The sequence below is a fragment of the Lipophrys pholis genome (assembly GCF_963383615.2).
Source record: "Lipophrys pholis genome assembly, chromosome: 4".
In the NCBI taxonomy this organism is placed as follows: domain Eukaryota; kingdom Metazoa; phylum Chordata; class Actinopteri; order Blenniiformes; family Blenniidae; genus Lipophrys; species Lipophrys pholis.
Genome location: NC_137637.1, coordinates 27,084,862 through 27,111,682, shown reverse-complemented (window position 1 = coordinate 27,111,682; position 26,821 = coordinate 27,084,862). Strand labels below are relative to the sequence as shown.

Below are 26,821 nucleotides of genomic sequence, written 5' to 3'. Positions count from 1 at the left end.
GAGCTGTCTTGTTCTGTGAGCTGGATCACCTTCCCTCCGTGCCCACGCCCACTGAGCCTCATGGCCTGTGAACTGAGCTGAATCTGGCGCATCGTCATGCTCTATAAATGTTGGTTTGCGCAATTCTTATTGTGATTATTATGGGGTCTTGAAAGTTGTTGTTTTTTTCTGACATTCTCCCTCCTTGTTTACATTCTAAAAATATATCCAACTGTAGTGTTTGTCAGGAGTGCTGGCAGATCTGGTCTGATTTGTGCCGATGATACAATTTTTCTCTGAGCTTTTTTCACTTGTCGCCACAACAAACCCAAAGCGACAGAAACAGCGTTTTGCTCAGTTGCCAGTGAGATAATGTATTTTCCCAAGTGATAACTAATTTCAACAAAACATGTTTGTTATGAGGTTGGTTAATTTGTTTAGTGGACGAAAAGACAATTTAATTGAATGCTTTATCAGAAAGCAATATTATGTTGTTGGGCACTCCGTTTCTTTCAATATTCTGATTGTTTTTAAGGCTTTTTACTGATGTTTTAGGGGTAATTTAACAAAGTGGTTATTTTTTCCCCCGAACATTATTATCAGGTTTAAAGTTGAAATGTGCAAATTACAGAGAATAAAGTTGGCATTATAACAAATGCCACTTGTACTTGAAATGCAAATTTTTTTTTAGTTTTTAGAAATCGAACCTGTTGGGGAATGTCGAGAAAACAAAACCATTCAACAGGCCTCAAGTTCCACAAGATTATAACACATTGTATGAAAACCTTGCTTCCATCTCTTTTTTAGTAACCCCATTGTCCTCTCCTGTTCATTTTGGAGAAACAAACAACTAAAACTTATCACAATTGCCTGTAACATATCATAGAGGTTACAGTTTGGATGAAACCCAAGCACAAGCCTGAAGTTTAAAATGTGAACTTACAATTTATTTCAAATTTCAATAATCTTTTGGGAACATGTACTGAATTTTCGGGACTATTGAAGGGCACCTCAATATAAGCTGTACCCGTAAAAAGAAAAAAAAAAAATACATATGTAGGGCACAGCGAGAGAGAAAGAGAGAGAGAGAGAGAGAGAGAGAGAGATACACAATCACAATCACACACACACACACACACACACACACACACACACACACACACACACACACACACACACACACACACACACACACACACACACACACACACACACACACACACACACACACACACAGCATTAAAATGCAGACACATATCCGTCTGCATAGAGCCTTAATGACCTTTTTTTCTCCCCCCTCTGCTCATTAGGAGTACATATGAGTAAGGCAGGAGAGATCACATCATTCCAATACGAGCCTCTCTTTATTGGCTTCCTGCTAAATTTGCAGTAGAATTTAAAATTCTTCTTTTCATGTATAGAGTGTCGAACAAAAAGGCTCTATGATATCCTCAAGACTTGTTAGTAGCACGGTAGCCCAGCAGAACACTTGGTTTTCAGAGTGCTAAAGGTTCCTCGGCAAGTTAAAGGGAAGGCAGAGCTTTCAGCTGTTAGGCTCCTCTCATGTGGAACCAGCTCCCAGTTTCAGTTAAGGAGGCTGACACTATTTAAAACTATTAATACTATATTAAGCTTACAGTTTGGGCTGATTCAGGCCACTCTGGACCATTTTCTAGTGAAGCTGCTCTATGTTAAGACTACTGGAAGGTCTTTCCTTATATATGTATAGTTCACTTGTTTTATTATGGAAGAAGATAATAAATAGGAATATTACGTGATCAGAGTCAACTTTCTGTCACTACATTCCGGAGAAACTCTGCAAATCCCCTTTGGGAAGAGCAGCATCTCGCTTCGCCTCCATCTGAGTGAGTCCACTGTCAATCACTTGTCTCATCTTATTTATCTTTATTTAGCTTTTGACAGGCACTTCAGGGAGCTTCCAACAAAACTGTTTGACTTGACATTTTTATTCACACTAGTGGTGATCTCAGCGTCTTTCCTATCCAACAATAATAGAGAGATTCTTTTTTTTTTTTTATTTGTCTACACAATAACAACAGACAAGCATTTTCAAGCCCAAAATATTGCACAGGAAGAAAGACCTTGACAAGTCGAGAACACCACATCCCTCACTATCACACGGAATAACTACTTGGCAACAAATTCAGAGTGGAAATAGAGGAGATGTTAGAGAACACTTAACCTGTAGCAGTGCACTGACACATAAAATGATTGTATCCATAAATTCTCATTGGGAAGCTTTCTTAAACATCTTTATCGCTCAAACTTTTTTGCCTTTGTCCCCTGGCAAGTCACCCCATAAAAAGACTTCCGCTGGAAAGCTAAATATTTGGCAACCCAAAAATGTTTCTGTTTTTTTTTGGTTTTATATAAACACATAAAGAAAAGAAAAACACATGCACAATTAATTATCGAGTTACGCCGCACGTGTGTTTGTCGAATGACATTTCTGCTGTTTTCAAGGATTCTACAACATATCTGCATGTGTCCGAAGCACTTTGATGAATTAAAGAAACAAAACCGCAGATGGCACATTATGGGATGCAGCTAAATTAAATGGGTAATAAATGCAGCTATAAAATACTAATCAATGGCCTATCTGTGCCACTTGGGTGTGAAATATGCGAACGAAAAGCTTTTCGTCTCCTGACTATTGTCTTTATTTTCTACATTTCCATTAATCAGGTTGAACCACATAGACTTTAAGCCTTTATTGAGCATTGTAAACAACATGTGGAGAACATTTCAAACAACTAATTTTGAAAAGAATAGGAAAATGTCCAATACATTTCGAGAAACCTCGGTACACAAAGCAAAGACAACCACGTAAACTGTCGTGACACAATGAACAATTGGCTGCATGTGAATATAACGTCTTGCTTTGTTGTAATTACTGCATCCTTATGCTTTCACCACTCCACTGTCGTCTATAATTCAACATTCTTACATAAAGAGCATTTAATATTAATCTAATTAAATCATTTAGGCTGGCTGTGGATGTGGCTTATCGTTAAATATTACGGCTCAAGATCGGGGCTTTCTACTTTGTGCTTCATATTTTCTGATGACCGTGAGCACAGCGTTTCTGTGGCTGCTTTGACCTGTCTCTTTACATTCATTTCCCTGAACCTATGAAATATTGATACAAACACACAGTGGCATATGCAGCTGCATTAGAAATCAGAGGCTCAGTTCGCCCCGAAGCAGCCCCGAGGAGGCCCGACTGTGTGGATGAGGGCTCGACCCTGAATTGCAGAGCCTGCAGCCTCCATTGATTTCATATCTGGCAAATTGTTCTGTTCTTTTTTGTGATTCATGCAACCTCGAAGCTGAACTGACAAGTGATGCAATTATATGACAATGAAATAAATTTTGCCCAATCAATAGCTATCCCTCTTTATACAGATTAGTCGATAATATCTCTGGGACTCAGCAGGTGCATTTTAAATGATCAGAGAGTAGATTTCTCAGGATCATCAGTCACCGCTAATACAAGTTTGGAGGACATTATTAAATGAAGATTTGATTATTATTTTTTTTTCTGACTACAAAAAAAAATGAAAATTTTGGAGCTGTTGCTAAGAGAGGCACGACTTTGACGCACTTCATGGAATGAAGGCTTTACAATTACAAGAAAAAGGCTTGCAGAGAGAGCATTTTACAATACACTCAAGTCATGTCTTCATCTCCTAGATTAGAGAGGAATTTCTGTGATAGGTTTTCAGATTTCACAGCACCATTAGTAAAAAAAAAAAAAAAAGAAATGCGTTGGTGATTAAGGGTTTTAAAGAGTCTTTTAGACTCAATAGTTTATTTTAGGGCAGCAATGTTGTGATTTTAACTGTGGTTTTCATAAATTAGGCTTGTGTGATTGATCGACTCACCTGTCTCTCCCCATACAGGAAGATATTCATCCTGCTGGATATCCAACATCAGCTCCAGGCCATTGCCAGTCCCACCCTTCATCGTCACCAGCAGGGGTCGTCCGTCTTGGCCTGAATTGAACGTGTAGCATTTTCCATAGCGCGTGAATATCTGAAAGACACATAAAAGGGAATTTCGTTAACAACCAGTGACAGCATTTCATCTTCAAGTGCTCATTTCTGACCCACAAAGAAAATCTCAGTTTGGAGCTCTATCGGATTAATCCTCACAGAAAGGATTGTTTTAGACTTTAGAGGCAGCCGTTGTGACCTAACTGTAACCTGCTCTCATTACACTGACAGCGGCAGCCCTCAGAGATCTTAGTGCTAAAATGCAGTGGACAAACTGAGCGCTCATCCTTCTCAACACTTGCATTAGATTCTAGTTTCTACTTGAGTTAATATGACAGTTTTCCTTTCTGAGTATTTCTGAGCTCCGCCTGAGAACCGTAATATATGACAACAATGAAAGCTGGCATCAAAGAAAGTCTCTCAAAAGTGGAAAAGTTATTTTCAATCACAAAAAAATAAAGAAATGCATCTTTTGTGGATGGAAGAGTACCCAATAATAGTTTGTTTTTCTCTGCATACATTCATTAAAAAACAAAACAAAACAAAACCAAACTAGAGTTTTGTACAAAAGGCCTAATTGTTGTCCCTGTTATGGAAAGGCAAGCTGTCCAGGGTGTACACTGCCTCCTCTGAATGTCAGAGGATAGACTCCACTTTCTGGAAAAGAATGGATAGATGTGAAACATTGGAGTGTACCAGTTTTTGAAAGCAAGTTTGCTGCTGCTGTTTTGTTTGACAGAATAATTGATAGTCTGTATGATAAAAACACGTTAAGTGATTACTATTAACAACTATTGTGAAATGCCATGTTATTTTTGTTGACCGATTAGGCTTTTGATACAGGTGACGCTGCGTTGGCTGATAAATGGGTTGATATTTTGCATTTTTTTTAAGAGAACATATTTGATTTCAGTATCTCCGAGTTCTCCAACCTCAGTCTTGGAACTTTAGAACCTGTTGAACTGCATTTCATGTTGATACTACAGTAATCCCAATCACAGAGTTGAATAGTATTGATAGTACTGTAAAATGCCCAAAGGCTCGTTCCATGTATGCTTTCATATATCAGAATAAATGTTCATATCAGAGAGATTGCATCCCCCAAAAAACTCTGGTGACAATTAAAAAAAACTGAAGAAAATGAATAAAGAAATGTTAATTACAAAGATTTGCATTTTTAATTAGAATTTGATATAAAAAATATTGGGCTTTTGAACCAGACATACAGTGTTTCGGGTTAGTATATATATGAATGTTTCTACCCAATCCAAAATCCAAAAGTATTCAAAGTATTAAATTCAAAATAGAACTAATCACCGGTAATCAAACATTTAAATATTAAACCGACTAAACTATTTAGCTCCTAAATAAGAGACAAAACTTGTTTATTTTCCCTCCAATGTGGATTTAAAGGATTTTCAGCAGAGGGGAGGCGGCGAGCTGATGCGCATATTTTACAACAAAAATTTTGCCTCTGCAACAAAGTGTCAGAAAGTATTATGCACGGACTCAACCTCCACACAGTATGCTGTGTTATTAGTATGACATATACCGTGCAGATCCTTCCACGTGAGAGCTCGAGCTTGCAGCAGGGAGCTGTGACCTATTGGCAGAAACACGATTGCCAGTGAACTAATGGATATATAATCGAATCATAAACATTAGGAAATGGAAAACTTTGGCGAGGATCCAAAGTAAAATGATCCTCTACATTGTTGTCAGGGCGCATGTTCGTGAACCCTGTAGCAAAGCCCAATTAACTTATTATTAACCTTCAACATTGTGACATTCGCATTAGGAAACAACAGGAGGAAGCGGAGAAGATGTGAGATGAGAGTTAATCAGTGAACTATATCTTGTCTTTGATTCTACGTTCTGTGCTCGCATTGCATGATAAAGACAAGGATTCAATGTAGGAGAGTAAAACGAGAAGCAAATCGATCACACATGGTTTAAAAGGTTTTTTGTTTTTTTTAATTGAGTTGTCCAAAAATGGTTTCCCCTGTCTTGTGCACTGCATTGTGAGGACGTGGGCGCAGCATGAGCAGGCATTTATTACATGGTTGACTTATGAGTCAGGCATTCGCGCTTCATGACAAATTACTGAAATGTCAAAAACACCAGATGCACGGAGCAAAAACTACAAAAAAAAAAAAAAAAAGAACCTCAACCATGTGGCACAAAGGCAAAGTTAGTATAATGTGAAACCTGCTCAGCGAAGGATGTGGGGAAGAATGGAGAAGAAAACACAATGGATCCCATCCCAAGGCACCGCAATATGGGAGCTATTAAGACACAAAATGGTGAAATGTAATAGAAAGTCTTTTGATAGTCCGACACAATATGAAATGTGACCTTTTAAGTGCGTAAGTGGCAAAATAGAGTCAAAAGCATCGCCTGCAACGCTCCCTTACGTGCAGAAGCTCCAGAGCGGGATAAAAACATCAATAAAATGCCCCTGAAATCCATCTTAGTACCAGAGTTGCCTCTCACTATAATCAGATCTCTTTTTATCATTACTCTTTGGAATATAAAGTCTGAGAAGGCTTATGATATCATTGAGCCCCTTCCATCTGCTCGGCACGATATCTGACAACGACAATGTGCAACACCTGCAGAAAAACAAAGTTGCTTGGTTGAAGTCTAAGCCCTTTGGAAATGATAGATTTTTAACTGGAGACCCATCCACCTGCAGACATGCCTCCAATTTGTTAGGCCAATTCCTTTCCAAGGTTTTCCACATTGAAGCTCAACAAGACAGATTTGTTTCTCAGCGGAGGACAAGTTTGAACAAAGCGAGACGCACTGCTGCTCGGTATGAAAAGCAAGATACACATCGAGATAACAGCGACGGAGTCAGTGCGATTGGGCGACTGCTTATTTCACATGATTCATGAACCTCCATGAACCGCGCGCGCATGTTCCATGAGGATGAGCAATTGGTGCTTGTATGGGAGACGGTGTACAGTATTTGCATGCGTGTGTGCAGCCGCTCTGCACGCCATCTGTGTGCATGTGTTGGTGCTGTGGTGATTGACTACGGCGGCCTGTAGTCAGAGTTGCTGTGGAAACCAGGCGATTGTGCTGGCAGCATCGAGCGAGGAGCAGCAGCAGCAGCAGCGGTGGGTGCCGCTGGTGACCTTGGGGAGTCAGGATCTTCATTGTGTTCGGTAGCTCAGAGTTTAGTCTCACCGGGCCTCCTGTCATCTGTCTGTCAAAGTAACTGTCTGTCTCATTCACCTATCACCTGACAATAAGGAAATAGCGTCACGCTGCGTTTAAGTCTTTTGAGTTTTAATCTTAACTTCTTAACTAATTAATTCCCATGTGAAAAGAGGGGAAACGGTCAGTATTGAATGATTCCACACAGCGGTGTAAATATCTGCAACTTGTCGGTATCAGACCACTGGCTCAAACACACAGAGCATTAAAAGTGAGAAAATATCTGCGAGGCCTAAGCAGCTTTCCCTAAGGAGATAAATCCTGCGCTGCATTTGGGTTTTGTGCACCACTGAACAGCGACCCATATATATTGCATTAAAAATATGAACCCCTGTCGCTCTTTAATGTGTAAACAGAGCAAAAAATAAATATTTAAATCAAGCCCACCTATCAGGAAAAGCACAGAGGGAGACCTCACCCTCTCTCCCGTTCTTGCAGGGTGTAGAACTGCCACCGTCTTTCTCTTAGATAAATAATTCACAGACAGACAGCCCGAGACTGTTGATATGGCCCTCGGCTATCCTTCACATGACAATGTGACAAGGATGCACAAGCTGTTCCCTAAAGTTCCCGGTGAATGCCGCTTCCCCTCTTCATTGATTTTAAGATCAGTGCTAAGCAAAAACATAAAATATGTCACTGACACACCTGTCGGGATTGAGCATAACCCAGATAAATAAATGATTTGCAAACAAACTCCCTATAGATTGTGTAATTGTGTTCTCACGACACATGTGTACAAGTAAGAACTGTCTTATTAAACATACGTTAAATTAAGCTGAGAAGAAGGTAAGGCCAAGACATTTTTGTTTTAATCCTCTGTAATGACTTTAAATTAAAGATAAAACAAACAAAACTAGACTCAGCTCAGACCAACTAAAATAAGTTAAACAACGTGAACAACAGAAGTTGTTCCAACAGCTCAGAAGTGACTATTGGGTAAAAGAAGAAGCAATAAGCAATCAATAATAGAAAATTAAATCATACAATCAAAATAATAGGTGATGGTAGAAATAAATGAAACAGATATTGTCAATTGACAGATAAAAATGACATTTAGGAAAACTTCATACAGTCGTCACCACAAAGTTTTTCAGATTCGGGGAAAATGGTCAATATCCACTTAACTTTTATCGTGGTCACAGCGACAGCAGTCTAGTGCACTTCACACACACACACACACACACACACACACACACACACACACACACACACACACACACACACACACACACACACACACACACACACACACACACACACACACACACACACACACACACACACACACACACACACACACACACACACACACACACACACACACACACAGGTGACAACTGCCATGCAAGGTGCTAGACCTCCATTAGTAATGATTTGGGGCTGAGTGTCCTGCCCCAAGGACTCTTCAACATGTGGATAGGGCAAGAGGGACTTAATGTGGGAATTAGGAGACATTGCGCTTTACCAATGGAGCCACGTCCACCGGTACCGACTTAAAGCTGGCAAGTGAGTTTTAATCTTTGACATTTTGGCAGTTATCTTTCTGTTGGAGTGCGTGTTGCCATCATGTCAGCCTCTGGAGAGCTCTCTAAAGCCTTCAGAGGAAAGGTTGTAATTGCGATTGAGGGTGGCATTTTAAAAGCTCTCAAAACGATTTGAAATAAATTATCACACTCCGGGGAAAATTATCTGCAAGTGATGTGGAGAGCAACAATATTACTTCTTTAACGGGCTCTGTTTTCAGAGAGGATCGATGTTTAATTGTCCAAATATTTAGAAAAACAAGAGCCACAGTTTCCATGTGTTTTTTCTTCTTCTTTGGATTACTGTGGGACTACAGTTTAGAAAAGCAAACTTGCAGTTGGACTTTCTCTGGTGTGAATCCCACTGCCAATAGGTCAGCACTCTGGGCCCATGATCAAGGACTTTAACCCCTGACAGCCTTCTGCTCGCTGCACCACAGCATAGTATGGGTGGCTAAGATTAACTCTGAATGGGATCTGTTAAATACAAATCAATAACTTCTCCGAGGCGTTCAAAAAAAGTGTGACAATATGAAAGGACCATGAGCAATTACAGCAATAAATGAACTGACAAGTGCATCAATATACTTTTGTGATGTGTCCACATTGAATTATTGTGCTTCATCTGCATATAAAGGGAGTGTTGTAAACATCTTCCAACCAAATCCAATAAATCAACACAGACACAAGCATCCCACTGCTTTGGATGAAGACAACAACTAATTCCAACAAAGGCTTAACATGAAGCTTGTCAAATCTCTCGAGAAGGGGCCTCGTCTCAAGGTCTATTTAGTTGTTATTTTGGAGCTGTCATGCTAATCAAACAGTCAATGAGCAGATGAGAACCACAACAGGCTATTTAATGGTCCTTGAGATGGGAGTGCTTTGCCATGTGACGTTTCCAAGGTCAAGAACTTCCCCCCACTTTTAGTCAATACAACACGTGCGACAAGTCCTGGACGTGCTCGTGATCATAGAAAGATGCAACATTTACATTTACATTTAGAAAAAAAAAAAAAGAAGTAACTTTCCGCTGATGAGGACTCTGTGATGTTAAAGAGCTACGTACCGTACATGGGCCTTTGCACGAGAAATTTCATCGAAATCCATTTCGGTCCACGAGTTACGCAGAGGTTGGTTATAGGAGAGTAGGTGTGAGTCAAATGTGTAGGTAGAGAGCTGAACTCACACTGGATCAGTACCGCAAGTTTTATAGTTACATGGAGCCAAAAAAAAGTCACACCTGTTAAATAAAAAACAAGCCTGCATTGCTTTCTGGACTAATGAGGCTGCTCTTGTTAATGCTGCAAACAGAGCAGGGAAATATTAAGGGTGTTATTGTTGCAGGGAAAAGCGGGTTGTTTTGGTTGAAATGCCTGTAACTTTTGCTATTTTGGGGGTTGCCGTCATTGCTCTCATCAGCATCATTTCCAGACGCAGCAGGAGTCTGCTCTGAGCAACCGACGCTCTAAAAACCAATGTGCAGCAATAGCCAGCAATCATACAAGAAACAAACTCGCCGGTGAACGTAACTGACCAAAACAGATGTAAACACATCGTCTCGGCATGAAAGTAAGACACTGAATACATATTTATCTAAACCTCCCAGTAAGATTTCAGCAAAAACGGGCAGACTGTTGTCCATCAATGAAAGGAACAGTAATGGCAGAATGTTCTCTCATTGATTTTTTTTTTTTATACCTAAAATCAATGTCCATGACCCCAGAGTGAGGATAAATCTGTGTGATGAGAATTAGGCATGCGAGTTGTTTAAGCGCTGCTAACCAGGGCAGAGCCACTGGATGGAGGGAATAATAGATTTATACGGCCACTGAACCATATTTATTGAGATTTACGAGCAGTTCAGCAATGTTGGGGGGTTCCTGCACAAAAGGCAATACATCCTGAAACCTATTGTATGTAGACAGGCTCGCCTTCCTTCTTCACACCTCGCTCCTCGAGGGTGACTGATTTTATTGGTCTGACTCACGCCGACAGCTTGTCTTGCCTGCCCTGAGGCCAAGGAGGGCATCATCGATTATCTATGCACTGGCACATATACCCAAAACTCTGGCTGGAGCATTATGTTTATCTGGGTAGAAGAGCAGCATGTTTCTCAGTCACCCCTTAAAATACTTTGTACAAGGAGAAGCTTTACTGTTGTTGTGAGGAAATGTGTTTGGCTGTGATAACTTGCTTTGTGCTTCGAGATGTGATGCATTTAAATGTGAGGCATTATGTGTGGCTGTGGTTTGATGACACAGTCTGGGAGCTGCCACTGAGGCGAGCAGTTTGAAACGATAGACTTTTTCCTAAAACATAAAATAGTCCTTAGTCATGCCTGCAGCAAATGACAGGAGAAAACCTGCTACACCAAGATCAAACTGTGTTTCAAACAACAGCAGAAAATGTACTTAACTGAAAACAAATTTGGGTAATGAGGTGGGAGAGAGAGGAACACTGGCTTTCACATTGTTCTCACGATGATGGAGTGCAATCAATGGGGCTGCAGTTTACCATCGAGGCCAACGCTAACAGCACTCTATCACGGTGTCAGCAAGCGCTGTAAGGTGCTGCTAAATGAATCAAAAGTCTTCATTAGGGGCCGATTGGTCTCTTGTGACCATAGGACTGTACACACATTGATCCTGCATTGACAGACAATGGAGGGAGGACTCATTTAGGCCAAATGGAGACAACAGACAATCCTGGTCTTTTTTTCATGAATCTTCAATAATATGGCTCAGTGTGTGATACTGCAGGTTGGGGGACTTGCAAATTCAGCCTAATAAGGTGAGAAGAGGACGAAGAACAAAGAACAGCTGATGAAAATAACACATGAAATATTAAAATATCAGTTTAAGAACTTATTATCATAAAAATGATGGAGATAAAGCCTCATTATGATTGGAAACACAGTTCAATGTGAATCCTAGGAGACAATACAGAAATGTTACAGTCGCATGCAGGAAGCTTTAAGAGGTTAGTTAATGGAACTACTGAGGCACATTACCAAGCAACAGTGCAGGGGAATGCGCACTGGGTGTGTGTGTGGTAATAATATGAGCTGGAAGCAAATTAATTACGCTGCTAACTATGTATTTCTGCGACGGCTAAAGGGTGCTGACAGAAAAACAATCAGTTCTCCCTCTCATCAGCATTTATGATAGAATAAACTGCACCGGGCCAAAAAATAAATAAAAATCTGCATCGACCTGTTGGGAGGGGGCGGAGAAGCTATAACCAAACAAGCCCCCCCAAAAATGGGTATTGAACTTTGACAATCACACTCACAGTGCTGAAATTACGCGGCCCGCAGAGTTCTCCCTGGTACCGACAATATAACAGCATCTCCTCCAGCTGGTGTCCCAGCCGGTCCAGCAGCTGCCTCATGGACGGCTGGGACTCTCGCGGAGGAGGGAGGAAGTGGTTGAAGTCCAAAATCCGAGACAGAGGCGACCAGGGCGGCTCTTCTTGCGCGCTTTCGTCGCCGCCGCCGCCTCCGCTGACTTCTCCTCGCAGCGGGATGAGCGCCTCTCGCGCAGCGGGCGAGACCTGCCAGTTTCTCCCCAAAAGTCCCAACCACCTCCCCGCGCTGAAGATATCGGTCTTCTTCATGCGTCGCGGCAGCAGGAGGTTCTGATTGCAGATGGTGACCGCGGGAAAGACCAGCCGCTTGGCGTACACCATGTGCGCTTTGGTGTAAACGGGGGACGAGAGCAGGTACCGCACTCTGTTGCTGGACCAGGTAAAGAGCAGCGCCAGGGCGGCCAGGAACGCCAGAAGCCACGCGACTCTCCGGGGGTACGAGCCGCTCAGGAAGATGTGTCTCAAGCCGTGCAAAGTGGTGTGTTTCAAGAACAGCTTCCCGGCTTCGGCGAGGGAGGCCGGTCTCGGTTTCGATCCCACGGACGACTCGCACCGGCACATTTTGGCGGAGCGGTTGGTGCGCGCGGCGCGCTCCACATCGGCCCCACCGTGGTCACAGTGAATGAGCCGAAACTCGCCTCCGCGCGCCCAGATAGCTGCTTTTTTTGTCAGAGACTTTGAAGAGAGAGAGAGAGAGAGCGAGAGAGAGAAATGGAGAGGGAGGGAGAGAGACAGAGTAAAAGGGGGAGAGAGAGACTGAGAGAGTGAGAGAAAGTGAAGCGCAGCACGCACGCAGCTCCGCTCGGTCCTCGCAGGCACCGAGCAGCAGCAGCTTGTGGTGGTGATGGGGGAGTATTTTGTCAGCCGCACAATGTACCCAAAGCATGTCCAAAGGGGGTGGGGGGCAAAGTTATTCACCATGATTTAGTGCGCGACAGTGCAGCAACAGGAGTCCGGGGGATTTTTTCCCCCCATCGAAATTACAAACCGTTAGTCTGGGAAAGTCAGAACGAAATTCCTCAGAGACAAAACGTTCGTTCAAAATCACACGATTACATTGTAATGCCCGCACTTCCCGTCTGCCTCCCCTCTTTTTTAATTCTCACTTTTCCATCTCCGCCTCTTCCATCATCCTCACTCTTCACATGCACACCTCCCTCCTTGCAGCCCCAGTGCTGGTTTTTTTTTTTTTTATTGAATCAGTGGATGCGCTCCAGACCATTTGTCTTCCTTTTGAAACCCATCACACACACACACACACACACACACACACACACACACACACACACACACACACACACACACACACACACACACACACACACACACACACACACACACACACACACACACACACACACACACACACACACACACACACACACTTTACCCCCCCTCCAAGGTGTATTCGTCCTCAAAATTGGACACCGCATTATGGGAGTTGACACTGTGGAGCTGGGGTTCTTTTTTTATTATCCTTTCCCCAAGTTGAATTTTGACAGCTTTAACATTTTCACTCACGGGTGTGAGTAAACAGATTGACATTCCCATCTGTCAATGATGCGTTTCATTCAAAGATGAAAAAAAAAGCAAGAAAGAAGAACAAAAAAGGTCAATATGCGACTGATAAATTATTGGAAATGATGCAGCTTATCTTTATAGCATCCCCTGATGTTAAAAAGAACAAAACATACGCTTAATAGTTTTATTTTTGACCCCGGGGTGCTCTAGTTTGGCTTTGATGAGGGGAAACTTACAGGCCAGCAACAAAGGCTTGAATGCACCATTGACAGAGTAGTTTGTAAAAACCGTTCCTCTCTTAGGGGGTGTTTGTTAAATGGTGGTTCATGCTTGGTTGGCCGCCGTCACACAGTGTTCCAGTCCAGAGTAAAAGCTAGATGCTGTACCGCTCTGATACAAACGGTCTGCTCCCACTTTAAAGGTGGTGTTTGTGAGAGTGCGTGCCTTAGAGAGAAACTCAACAGGAAATGGTGTGAATGGCAGGAGAGGGCATGAATGAGGGGTACTTAGTAAATCAATTTTTTACATCATGTCACTATGCTCTAAAGAATGAATCCAGGTTCTTGAAATATGGGATTTTGCTGTGATCTGGAATCAGATGGTGAAAAAACTCCCCCCAAAAAAACCACTAGTCAGCAGTCAGGTTGGGGAAAAACTGTTTTATATCTATCTACAAGACAGTTTTTTTTATTGATTTCGTTGAACCTGCTTTACTATTGAAAGATCTCTTCTGCAATGAGACCTGACCAAGGCAGCAACAAGTACAATATCACAAGACAATGTAAAAAAATACAAATGAGGTAAACAAGTAGCATAATAAAGCACAGTCACAAATCAACAAACAAACACGTGAAACTGATAAAAAGTTGCAGCAATTCTTTGTTTTCAACTTGAGATCCCTTCACAAACTCTTCCATGACCAGAGTGCAGAGTACAAGAAGGCTTTGCAAAAACATTAGAATTTGTATGGCATTAACAAACAGTCAGAAACAGAGGTACATGGAAGAGTTCATTTCAGTATATTCATAGTATTGTTCCGCCCAGGAAACATTTTTGGAAGTCAATGTACTGTTGACACATTTACAAAGAAAACACATTGTGCTTACTTTTACCGAAGCAACACAATATGAATATATGAATTCCATAATTTTTTATTAAAATTTTTTATTATTCAGTTATTTGAGGTACAGTTTACCTTGTAGCCTGAGTAGCCTTCACATGGCGTTGGCTGAGGTGTAAAAACAGTTTGATTCAAGCTCTGTCTCCTGCCAATCTTTTGAGGTGTGTTTGGGAACGACACTCACATCGCCTAAGTGGGTGATGGTTAATGGGTCTGTTGAAAGAGATCCAAAATGTAACAGGCTTTAAGATCACAACGATTGAAAATGCATCAAACTATTGTTTGGCTTAATAAACCCTCATTTCAGCATAATTCCTTTCTTCTTTGATGCTCTTTCTTGTATTTGAGGATGGACCTTTTCGTGCTAAAATGATCGATGGAAGTATTTTAAAATCTGTGTGTTTGTTTCTGAGGGGAGTCGTGCCAAAGCAGCATGTGTGTAACAAATTCTAGATGTCTCTGTATTTCTAATGACTGCTGCCATTTGACGCTAATGGAAGTTTATATATTGGTGATACAAATAAATAACGTACGCGCAGGGCTGACTGTTCCAAGAAAAAAAGCTCAGGTGGAATTTATCGAGGCCTCAAGCCGAGCAGAGAGACAAACAACGTGAATACGAGCAATTCAGAGTGACCATCTCACCCAAGAAGCATGCCATCAGATTGTGAGAGGAACGTTGAGCATCAAGAAAAGACCCAACCAGGCATCATGTGAACACAAATCAGAAAGGCCAAGCCAGCCTTCAGGTTTAAACCAGGAAAAGGCTTGATGTGAGGTTGTGATGAGAACCGCAAAACGTGTCACACTCATCCTTCTCTTTCTTTTTTTGAAACTCAGCAACTGTATCAAACCGTATCCTTGAAACGCTTCTCTACATTTCTCTATACATTAATTTCTTTGCACAATGGACCACTTCTTTGGAATACTGGGCTGTCTTGTTATCCAGACTCCGCATCAGAACATAATGAAGATGATCTGACACGTACAGTGTATGCACCACAAGGCTCAAGAACAACGAGGCAGGGCTGATGTGATCAGACTACCACCTGCAGTTTCTTCCCTCTCCCCCATGTTACTGGGTTCACACAGGATGCGCCCTGCATGCCTCATTCTTTTTCCTGCCTTTTCCCCTCGCTGCCGATACCGCCGCACGTGCCACATTATGTCCCTTTAGAGGATAATCAAGTCTTCCACTGAGACGATTACTCATGTTTCAACGAGGGGGGATGTCATGGGGATCGGCTGTGGCTCTGCGATGTCGTCCCGGTGAGATCCCTCCCTAACATGCTGGATTCATGAGGGGGTCCTGGCAATCAAGATGCGCTTGATTGAATGCAGTCATGTACGGAAAGCTGAATACCTGAGGAAAGGAAAGCGGGCGAATGCCAGAACGAAGCAGACACGTGAGGGAATTAATTTTTTTTTGGTCCGAAGGATTACTCTAAATCACCTGAATATTACATCTGGAGACACTGTGGGAGGTGCATCAGAATTCAAAGAAGGTGAATTCTGACACTTGTTGGCATTTAGCAACATTTGTTCAACAATGCTCCCCAGCCAGCTCATCAAGAGAGAGACATATTGGAGGAGAGGCTCTGTGCAACAAGCTAATCCGTCTGGGTGAAGGGATAATGATGTACTTGCTTGACAGAGAAGCACAATCCCACTGCAAGTGTAACGACAACAGAATAACAAACGCATGCTGCCCTGAAACCGCAGCAAATAATTTCACTAATGAAGCCATTATGAAAGCAAACGGGGATTCTTCGTTAGGGGCGCGCGGGTCCATATCTTTAGTTTATTATCACCTAAGTGTGTGCGACGGTTGTAAATATCCTACTTGATTGACGAGTTTCTAAAATAAACCAAACAATATCTTCTTGTGAATAAAACAGGGACACGGCGTTTCAGCTGCCTTTCACTTATTTGATCAGGAGAGAATAAAAGGCAATAAACTCCCCGAGCAATAAGCAGTTTCTTTGATTAGTATTGGGCAGAAAAATGCAGACTTTGGCTAAAGGAATATTGATTTTTCAAAGGCTGCAGTTTTGAGACGATACGTACTTCTCCAAAAGACACAGACTTGAGGAATCCCAAGGCTTTTGCTTGGAGGGGAAATACACACGTGGCATTACGGTAATCAAACCCTCGGTTGATCGTGCAAATGTGTCTATTGTGAAGACCCTTCAATTGTGTTACTAAAATCTGAGAGCTGTTCAACACAAAGCTGATGTGGACTATTTACACAGAATATATTTGGAGGGAGAATTGATGGAGTCAGACATGTCAGCAAACAAGGAGGTAATTACAGTAACACTCTCAGTCCACAAATAGTCGTATCCCTATCACAATTTATTTAATTCACAGAGTATTTGATTCTTGATTGCAAGGAGTTAATGTGAATGACAGTAATAAGTACATTGCTGGGGTTTTTGGGGGGGGGGGGGGGGGGGGGGTTGGGGAGGGGATTTGTTTTGCTTTGACAGTTCCTCTAAATGTGAAAAAGACTTCAGTTTCAATCAGTGAATCCAGTGAAGCGGTTCACGCTTAAAAGCCAAGTGTTGATGAATGAAAAGGCACCGACGAGCACAGAAATTTAATAGCTGCCACTCGACATCGTGTCTTATCGGTCGTTTTAGCAAACCAGAGGGGATTACACCTTTTGGCATGCAGTGTGTGCCAGGTACAGGGTTCAAATCCAAGTGCCATCGGTCGTGAGTATTAAAGCAGCGGTGCACACTGAGCTGGCTGAAAACACAGTTAGTTTTACTTTTACTGTGTACAGCCATCCAAAACAGTAATTAGTACTGCGATATTATAGATGTTTAAAAAATAAATAAATAAATGTTTGCTTACCTAATTGATCCATATTCATATTTTCACAAGTACCACACTTGAATAGACGTGTTGGAGATGTGTAAAGATAATACACATGTGTTATATGTGAATGCGGAGCTCTATAGAGAATCTCTGTTGCATAGTTACGTATGTGGATGTGTTGACATGCTGGCTGGCGAAGAGGTTATTCTTTTCTTTCAAATTCTCACCTCTCTTACTGATCTCGAGTCTGACGATCCCTAATGAGAAGAAACTAAAGCCAGCATCCTTCGGGTGCCATACAAGAGGCATGAAGTGCCATTTTATGCTGCCATAGTGTTATTAGGCTGTCCAAGGGTCAAATTATAGCAATGACACAGTCTGACAATCTATGAGATAAAAAAAATTCCTCTCAGCAAAACTGTGCAGCTTTGACCTCTATTTATTTTCTTGATAAATTAATGTACAATTTTAATTACCTTTTTAATGACAGGGTTTTTCTTATTTCACTCACAACTCTTTGCTTGGTTTCTAATTAAATCTTTAAGTGCTGCAGTTTTTTTTCTTTTTAACTATTTTTGTGAAACTCAACACAAACATGTAAAAAATAAGTTGCCGAAGGAAAAAAAATAAACGACCTGTTTGATTTTGTATCATGAGAAAGAGTGTGAAAAATGTATTATTCTTATCTAAAAATACAGTGGGAGGATATTCCCTGCCCGTTCTCTGGTGGCTAAAGTAAATAAGCAATTGGGAGTTGTGTGTCATTGTGCCTGCGTGCACTAATGGCACAAGGTCTGTTTGGGGGAGCACAGGAGTGTCCAGGCACTCTGCACTTAATCAAACTGTCCCTCGCTCTGCTCATCGGGGTGTGGCCGACCAGACTAGACCTGGACAATTGTTGGGCCAAAATTCATGCAACAAAACAAGTGGCGCTGCATAAAAAACCCCCAAAAAAACAAACTCCACTGTCAACTTCTGTCCTCAAAAAGCACAGTTTAAACTCTGTCATCACTTCTCGTCTGTTGCCTCCGATAGTTAGAGTACAAGTCGCGGTTTGTTTACTCGGGCACAAACACAGTGCAGTTACCTTCTTCCTGCCACTCGCTACCATGTGTCTTTACACTGTAAGTCAACCTTCCTCTCACTCGCACATCTTTGCTCACTGCTCCCTTCCCTCTGTGATCGCCATATTGTCTCTGCTTCTCTTGGTTGCTGCTGTTTCTTGTCTGTCTCCCGCTGGGAGCCTTCGACGCTGAGGCATCCAAGAAGGAGAGAGAGATAGAGAGATAGAGAGAGAGAGAGAGAGAGAGAGAGAGAGAGAGAGAGAGAGAGAGAGAGAGAGAGAGAGAGGAGGCGAAGGACAGCAAAAAGGAGAGAAACAGGGTGGGAGCAAAGGCAGTCAGGGTCCTGAAGCCGCGGGGGCTGATGGAGGAGCAGCTGGTGATTTACAAAGACAATTTTGAGGATGATTGTGTACATGATCTGCTCTCAGAGACAAATGTCACAAGGGCCACTTTCACAATAGCGTCTCAATCTGCTGTGCTATATGGTTGAATTAAATACCGCATCGGGTAAATGCCGATCGACCGTAAAAACAAACAGCGGAGATGAGAGTCAATGGAAGTCTCTCTGACTGCAAGCCTGTGTACACGGGGAGCTTCAGGCAGTGACATTGAAACAATGCTGGGTATTGTGTGACGTTGTCAACATCGCTGCGAGCGTGAAAAATATTAAGAGCCACATCGTGCAGCAGCCGTGAATACGCGTCCTTGATTATTGAACTGTAAGAATCCAAGTATTCGACTGCTCTGAACACAGCAGATGCAAGGTTATGAACTATGAAAACATGCGTTTGTGAAAGAATGAGGTGTATTGGCAAACATATGTTACTGTTATTGGCACTGACTGTCAGAAAATGTAATAAACAACAACATCAAAACCTGTATGGATGCTATACACAATGATGTGCAGCCAATTTCACGAATAAAGCACCATAAAGAGAACTATTTGGTGTGTGAGAATAATAGTATGAAGTGTAATGTGGCTCTGATGCAACTTCCTGATATCCTAAACCGCTGCACATTGCACACGTTGCCTATTATTGAACTCAGTAACAATCAATTTTCAAGTTAGGCAACAAATCATGGATTAAATACACAATAATTTCCCCAGTAAAGTTATGAATGGATTTCTGTTTTCTCATGTGAATTTTCTGGCTCCATGAATGAAATTTCTGGGCTTAACCAAATCCCCCTTTATTTAAAAACAAAGTAAAAAATACTGTATTGCAGTGAACTTCAAACTTATAGTATTAGGTTTATAGGCTTTGTAATTTTATTGTCTTCTTCTCCTTTTTTAATCCATCCATCTTCTATACTCATTTATCAGACTTGTGGACACTGTGGGTTGGAGTCTATCCCAGTGGTCACCGGTTCATATCAGGCAGAGCAGATAGAGACAGACAATCGCACACTCACATTCCCTCCTACGGTTAATTTAGTTTTAAGAAACCCCGTGCATATGCTTTGGGACTGCGGGAGGAAACCAGAGGACTTGAAGAAAACCCATACTTAGGGAGAACATGCGGAACACTGACACAGGAAGACCTCCAAGACCTACTTTATTTTATATATTTCCACCCTACATCCGAATAGGACTTCAGTATTAATTATTTAAAAGACGTTACTCTCGAGAACATTTCATCAACTGTAACTCCATACCCTGTTTTTTTGCGTTTTTCTTTTTTAACCTTCTTTATAGAGTTATGTATCCTGAATTTAATCACCATTTCTTTGTTTGATTCACTTTAATTGTACCTTTAATGTTAAACCAAGCGAACGGTAAACTGAAAAGAACTATAAAGCAACAGTGCATTAATATTATCTATGTGCGGCAGGGTCCAAAACCATCTTATATACAAACTTATTCTAAAGCCCATGCTGACTTATTTTGCAGTGGTTTACAGGTATTTACAAAAGCTGAATGAAATGAGCTTGTAAAGGTCTTGAGCGTGAATGTTTTTATAAAACCTCACAAAAAGAAACTGTGAAAAATATGGTCATATGACTCTAGTATTCCCAAGTCGGCTTTACTGACGTTTAAATGCCTTGAATAACTGGCGCGTGGTCACCATCAAAGTTTAGAAACTAAGTCGATATCAAAAGCCTGATATGTCATATTCTAAGAGTGACAGCATCACCGCCGTGTGCATTGGTGATCTTTGCGCACGCATTCATGTGTAAAAGTAGAGATATTACAGTAGAAGTATTATGGCTGAATGGATCAGATTTATGTTGATCGCCTGCAGGGGATAAGAGTATCCCTGCCTGCACAAGGAATACACAAGATGACACAGCTAATTCATCTCAGCAGCATCGTGACAGCTGCGCTGGGGAGCGTTTTGGAAAGAGGAGATGCTTCTGATGAATGACTTTCAGAGTATGGCAGCGAGCTTTCGCAAACAGTCTCCCAGTCCCCATGGGCACCGGTGCCTCCGATTTGCCGCTCGGGGAGAAATGAATGAATGGGTCTTTGTGGAATAAATGGTCCCTTTCTATCTGACATGTACAAATGAATTCCTCCTGTCAAACTAAGTCCGTCCATTTGTTTTATTAGGTGTGGAGGTGACTTCCCTCTGATGCTGCTAAATTATATGCACAAGAACACAGTCAATTCAGGAAATTGCGATATCATTGGGTTGTGATTTTATATATATATATATATATATATATATATATATATATATATATATACAAGCGCGCACACACACACAGACAAAAAAAAAAAAAAAGCTTTTTTATGACCTCCTATCTCAAGGTACCGTGAAAGTGAAATGACAGGATTGATGTCAAACATGTTATTTCAGCCGCAGATAATATATGTACAGACTGCTTTTTGGCTCTTACATGGATGATTGATGAGCTATCGTACGCAAAACTCAAATATGGCACCGTGCCAGTTCCAGCCGCAGCCCTTCTCAGCACTCACTTACCTATTTTTATGTGGTTTTTACCATGAATTTATTGTTTTTTTATACTCATTTACAGTGCACTTGTATGAGAAAGGCTAAGTCGATGAATCTATTATTTACCGTATACATGTTGTGATTTTATGAATCTCGTCATTGTATTTTAATCAGCTGCTCTGACCTTTTAATAAATCCCCAACGCAAAATGAAGTCATGCAATTCAATTAAACGAGTGAAGACAATTGTTTTTTTCCCCCCCATCCTGATATTAAGGGGCGATGGCTGTAAGTCAAAGACTCTAATGAAACTAAGTGAAAATCCGTGACCTTCTAGATGTTTCATAAATTAAACGGGCCAATCCAATCCACCTCAAATTAAAAACCTTGTGGTGGCCTTTTCAAATAAGACGGTTAGTCGCCACTCGTTCAGCTACACCACTGACACACAACCTCCCCCCAAGAAAATCATCAATATATATATATATATATAAATATAAAAGCACTGAAAAACTGCACACTATATAAGCAACGTTGAACATAAATGGCAACAGTTTAATCCAAGTTCACTTGCATAATCATCTTTCTTTGGTTTATCACCTCCATCTGTTGCATATGTTCAATTTTCCCTTAAAAATGTACATCTTGTTTGCTCTCCCTGTCAACTACTCAAGGGTGAACTTCATTAAATCGCATGTCAGAGGTGCGTGGGGCGCATGTGTTTGTGTTGCACTTCATGTCAGGAGGATGTCAGACATGCAGAGACAGCAGGACTAACGGAGAGGGGTTGATCCTTGTCCAAGCTTCTGACAACTTCCTGCACGCAATGAGGGTAGAGCAGCCCGATCCAGATGGGAGAAACAGTCCTGCGCTGCACAGCAGGCTGCACCTAAATGGATCTTTCATTTTGATTTTATTTTCCTGCGCAGTGTAATGGTCCCTCTGGAAATACATTTACCAAAACTAATATGATGGCTGCAGCCTTCCATCAGCGTTTATGTTACGTTGTGTATGTGTGCAAAAGGGGGTTGCAGCCACACTCGCTAATTGCTGCAGTGATTTATTTGCTTATTTTCCCCTCTTAATAATTCCTGGTCTGCAGCTGACTGAACAATGAAGGACTGAACAGACTCCTGAATAAGAAGGCTGGAATCAACCGGGCCTAACTTCCTGCCGGTATCACTAATTCTTTCACCGTATGCCGAATTCAGCAGACGTTATTGGAGCTCCGATTTGCATCAGCTGTGCATATTAGGTTGTGATGCTGAATAATGTGATCAACCCCTTGTGTGCTATTGCCCAAAGGCAGCGGCACTCGGGCTGCAAACATAGGACTTGTCTCATCCCAGGATGAAGCAACAACTGCTCAATCAACAGGCCTTCTACGAGTGTGAGCTCATCGCAGCCTGTTGACGATTTGAGCTGATTTACATTGAAGGCAGTTTGCCACAGCTCATGTGTGAAGTGTGAGAGCAGATTGGTGTTCAGATTCTTACACGAGGCTGATAGAAGATACAGGTTGTTGTTAAAATGATGAAATCTGGGAATGCAATGAGCCCTGAACCAATCTTCTACCACAACATCGAATCTCTGTTTAGAAGTTTAATTTGGTACAACATTGACACACAGATCCTGATGATGTGATTTGTTTTCCAGTCACCCTGCCCAAGACGTCTTTACGTGTGAGGGAATGTAGTGGCTTTAGCTGTCTGAGTTAGTAAGAACAAGGGGGAAGCTGCTAATTACTGAATTTAAGAAATATTGGTGTTTCCTGTTCCAAATGCCTTACCTACACCTACACCTACACACAGATGTGCACATACTGTATAAATGTTAAGTTGTTTCCCTACAGGGCGTGAACAGAAGAGAGATGACACAAATCAAGACTGTTTGAAATGACTTACATGAATATAATTTTATTTTGTAAACTGTTGGTGGCACAGTGATGTAGGGGTTACAACAATCCAAATATATTCCTATTAAAAAAAAAAATAAAATCTGCCCATGAGCACTTTGTGACATCTTTAAAAAAACAAAAAACCCCAGCTCCATTAATAAATATATTGGAGTGAGAAAACGTTGTCTCCAAGTTCCAAAGGTGTTTTTTTTTTTTTTTTGTCTCTCTCTGTTGACCATGATGGACTGAGGGCCTGTCCAGGGGATATTTAGCTTAATACCCAAAATCGACTTTGGCTTCCTCCCTGTCCACCTCTAAGTTAAGAGGTGGATGAATGATGACTTGAGTCCCTGTTTCACAGATGGGTTTTTTCTCACAGCCTACGATGTAGGTCTGCATGTCTGTGAGGAATTTTAATTTTCTCTATTTCATACTTCTTTTGTTTTAATTAAAAAAAAAAAAAAGAACATTTAAAAAAAGAATTTTTGTCATAACATCATCATATATTTCTCTAATTTCTTGAACTTTATATATATATGTATATATATATATATATATATATATATATATATATATATATATATATATATATATATATATCAATGTCTGCTCTACCTGTGAAACAAAGAACACACATTTTCGACAGAGATAGATTTGAAGAAAAGGGCTTAAAACTTTGAAACAAATACAGGAAGTTGTGCCTTTAAACCAAGGCGTTTTAATCAGCGTGATTGCAGATTTGCTGTTCTTTCAGCTTTGGCGACTTTCAGCACCAGCAGTAGTTTAATTAAGGTACACTGGATTTAAACGTGGTATTGAAAAAACACTTCTCAAAATGATACTTTTAAACATCTCTGATTCACTACTTTTAACCTAAAATGTAGAGTAATTAAAATGAAAGTTTTGTGTCTTCTCTCTCTTGTTGCTTTTTCTTGCTCAAAAACACGCACGCACACGTGCACACACACGCACGCACACGCACACGCGTACACAGGGTGAGGTTAGATGTCTTGCTGATGCTACACTCTGCGACAAAGGGCCACCCAGGTCCTAATGGCGTCCTGCTGACCACGACAGATGCAGTCATCTATGAAACCCCGAGAGAAGAGAGAGAGACACTTGAGCACCAGTTTGGACAGGAATACACTTTTTGTCTTTCAGGGTCCGTCCCCGCTGCAGAGAACCATGTTTAACTGCTTAAAACCGTGTATTTGAAACAATGTGAGCAGAAACGAACGGTAGATAACGGTGTTGAGAATAAAGGCTTGTATGACTGATGCTACTCTAAAGGCGCACGCACAGACGCGCACACAGTATCACAAAGACTTAATGAAGCGGAAAAAAAAAAGAATTCACTGAGCCAGAGTCCAGTGCTCTTAAATGAGCGTCACCTTTCTCCTCTGAACATCCATTCTGTCACATGGAGCCAAATGTTTAATTTCCGCTGTGCTTTAAAGTACAGGGAACAATCCTGTAGGAAACCATTAAGGGCTTCTCATCGGCCTAATTAGCTACTGGTAAGTAGCTACTGGCCCCATATAGGACACTAGTCATATGTCTTATTCATATATAATTGCTCCAACAAGACTGCAGTTTCCCTCATTTCAACATCATTAGGAATCATTTATCTTAGTCTCAAAGTAAAAGTACTTTTCCTGCACTGATGGCACTTTAATGATTAATTGGCAATTGTGAGATGAAGGGTTGGCTGATATTGAAAGGAGGAAACCACTGTCCAGTTAAAAATGACCCACTGGAGTCATGATTGAGTGAGTGCTGCTGCACCTCTTGTCAAAGAGCCTCCAAAGAAGACTGATGGAAGACTTAATTAAAATTGGTGCATTTGAAAACACTGATCTATCATTTGGATGAATGGAGATAGGATGCAATGACAGTGGTTATCCTTCTGCTGGACTGTAGTCCTTTGAGTTCATAACCAGTGTGGGATCTAAGGACACAGCGAGCATGAAAGAAGGAGAGATAGCGAATGAATGAGCGAAGGATTTTTGCCAGAGCAGTCCACACTGAACAAATCTCTGCTAATGTTTGATTCATAATATTTATTTTTTTGATCCCCACAACACACAAATGGAGTTTAATCCCTTCGGAAAACGGCTCTTTGACAAAATGCAAGCACTGTGTTTCCACTGGCAGCTGGTCTGCTTTGACATGAAGCTGTAAATGGATGGTGGTCATTGCAGCGCCGAGCCTCAGAATCTGCACTGTGGTGGGAATCAAAGGGTTCTTTTTTTAATTTATTTTTTTAAAGATGAGATTAGGCATATTTCTGAGTGATTTCTTGTAAACAAAAAGAAAAAAAAACGAACAGAATGCCGCATGCTGGTGCCAAACTGCTCAAAGAAAGTGGGTTTAGGTTCTGAAATGATTGTGTCGCACTGCCCCCTTGTGATCAGCTTTCGATATGAGCGCTTGCCAGCAACAGCAAAATTACACACACTGGCAAAGCAAAATCAATGAATGGTTGGAAAGCCTTAAAAAACAAACTGTGGAGAAGATAAGTGTCAATGCCAATTCAACGGATGAGTAAATGGCCGTCTAACGTGAAAATAAGAGGAGATGTCGTTCTGCAGCACATTAAACAGAGTCATTTAACGTAAGAGGACACAAGATTAGAACCATATTTTAAGCTCAATAATTGTGATGAATTGTATCTGTGCATAAGAGAGTATAATTCTGTGATCCCCATTTGAATACAGCTAATAATGGCCCAGGAGGTGAAAGAATATCACAGACAGCAATCTGTATTTGAGTGTTGGCATAAATATTTAATGGCCGTGTGCTGTCGCCTCTCAGAAGGGAGGAATCATTTCAGTCGTGAACGCCTATTACTCAGAGGCGGTAATGACCACGTTTACAACGAGACTCTTCTCGTGCTTTGTCAAACTCATTTTCACAACCTGAAATCTTAAATCTATTTTCCTTTTGGGTGCAGTTTGCCTGCAATGGCTGCTCAATGGTTTGGGAGTTTGCATTCTCGCCTCACAGAAAGATTCCCGTTCGATCCTGCTCTTTTCCTTCCCTGTGGAGTTTGCATGTTCTCCTTGAGCTTGGATGGATTTCCTGTGGGTGATATTGCATTTTGCAAAAAAAAAAAACTAAAGAAAACATTTTTACTTGGACTGGCAGCCTGTTCAGGGGTCTTTCTCGGCTTCTTAGTGGGATAATGTGGTGAGTTCTTGCAGGGGGGTGGGGGCGCACAGACAACAAATAAAAGCGTCTCATGTGCATCGCAGACACCAAGTGAAATGTGTGCTTCTCCCTCTGCACATATGACTGTCTGTGTGTTGTTCTTGCTGGTCTCAAGATCTCATGGATCTTACTTTCAATCCAACTAATGGAACAGCGACAATCGAGCATTACTCAA

The 26,821-nt window shown here is 41.4% G+C and overlaps 1 protein-coding gene across 3 annotated transcripts in view; it reads right to left on the bottom strand.

Moving 5' to 3' along the window:
• asic1b (acid-sensing (proton-gated) ion channel 1b) overlaps positions 1-26,821 on the bottom strand; it is a 173,065-nt gene that overhangs the window by 19,181 nt on the left and 127,063 nt on the right. For 2 of the 3 annotated variants that reach the window (XM_080462612.1, XM_080462610.1), the window contains one exon: positions 3,885-4,035. In XM_080462612.1, coding sequence (XP_080318738.1) covers positions 3,885-4,035 — 151 coding nt within the window. Of the gene's footprint in view, positions 1-3,884; positions 4,036-12,037; positions 12,947-26,821 lie in introns of those variants that run through there. The other variant, XM_080462611.1, reaches the window with a different exon arrangement.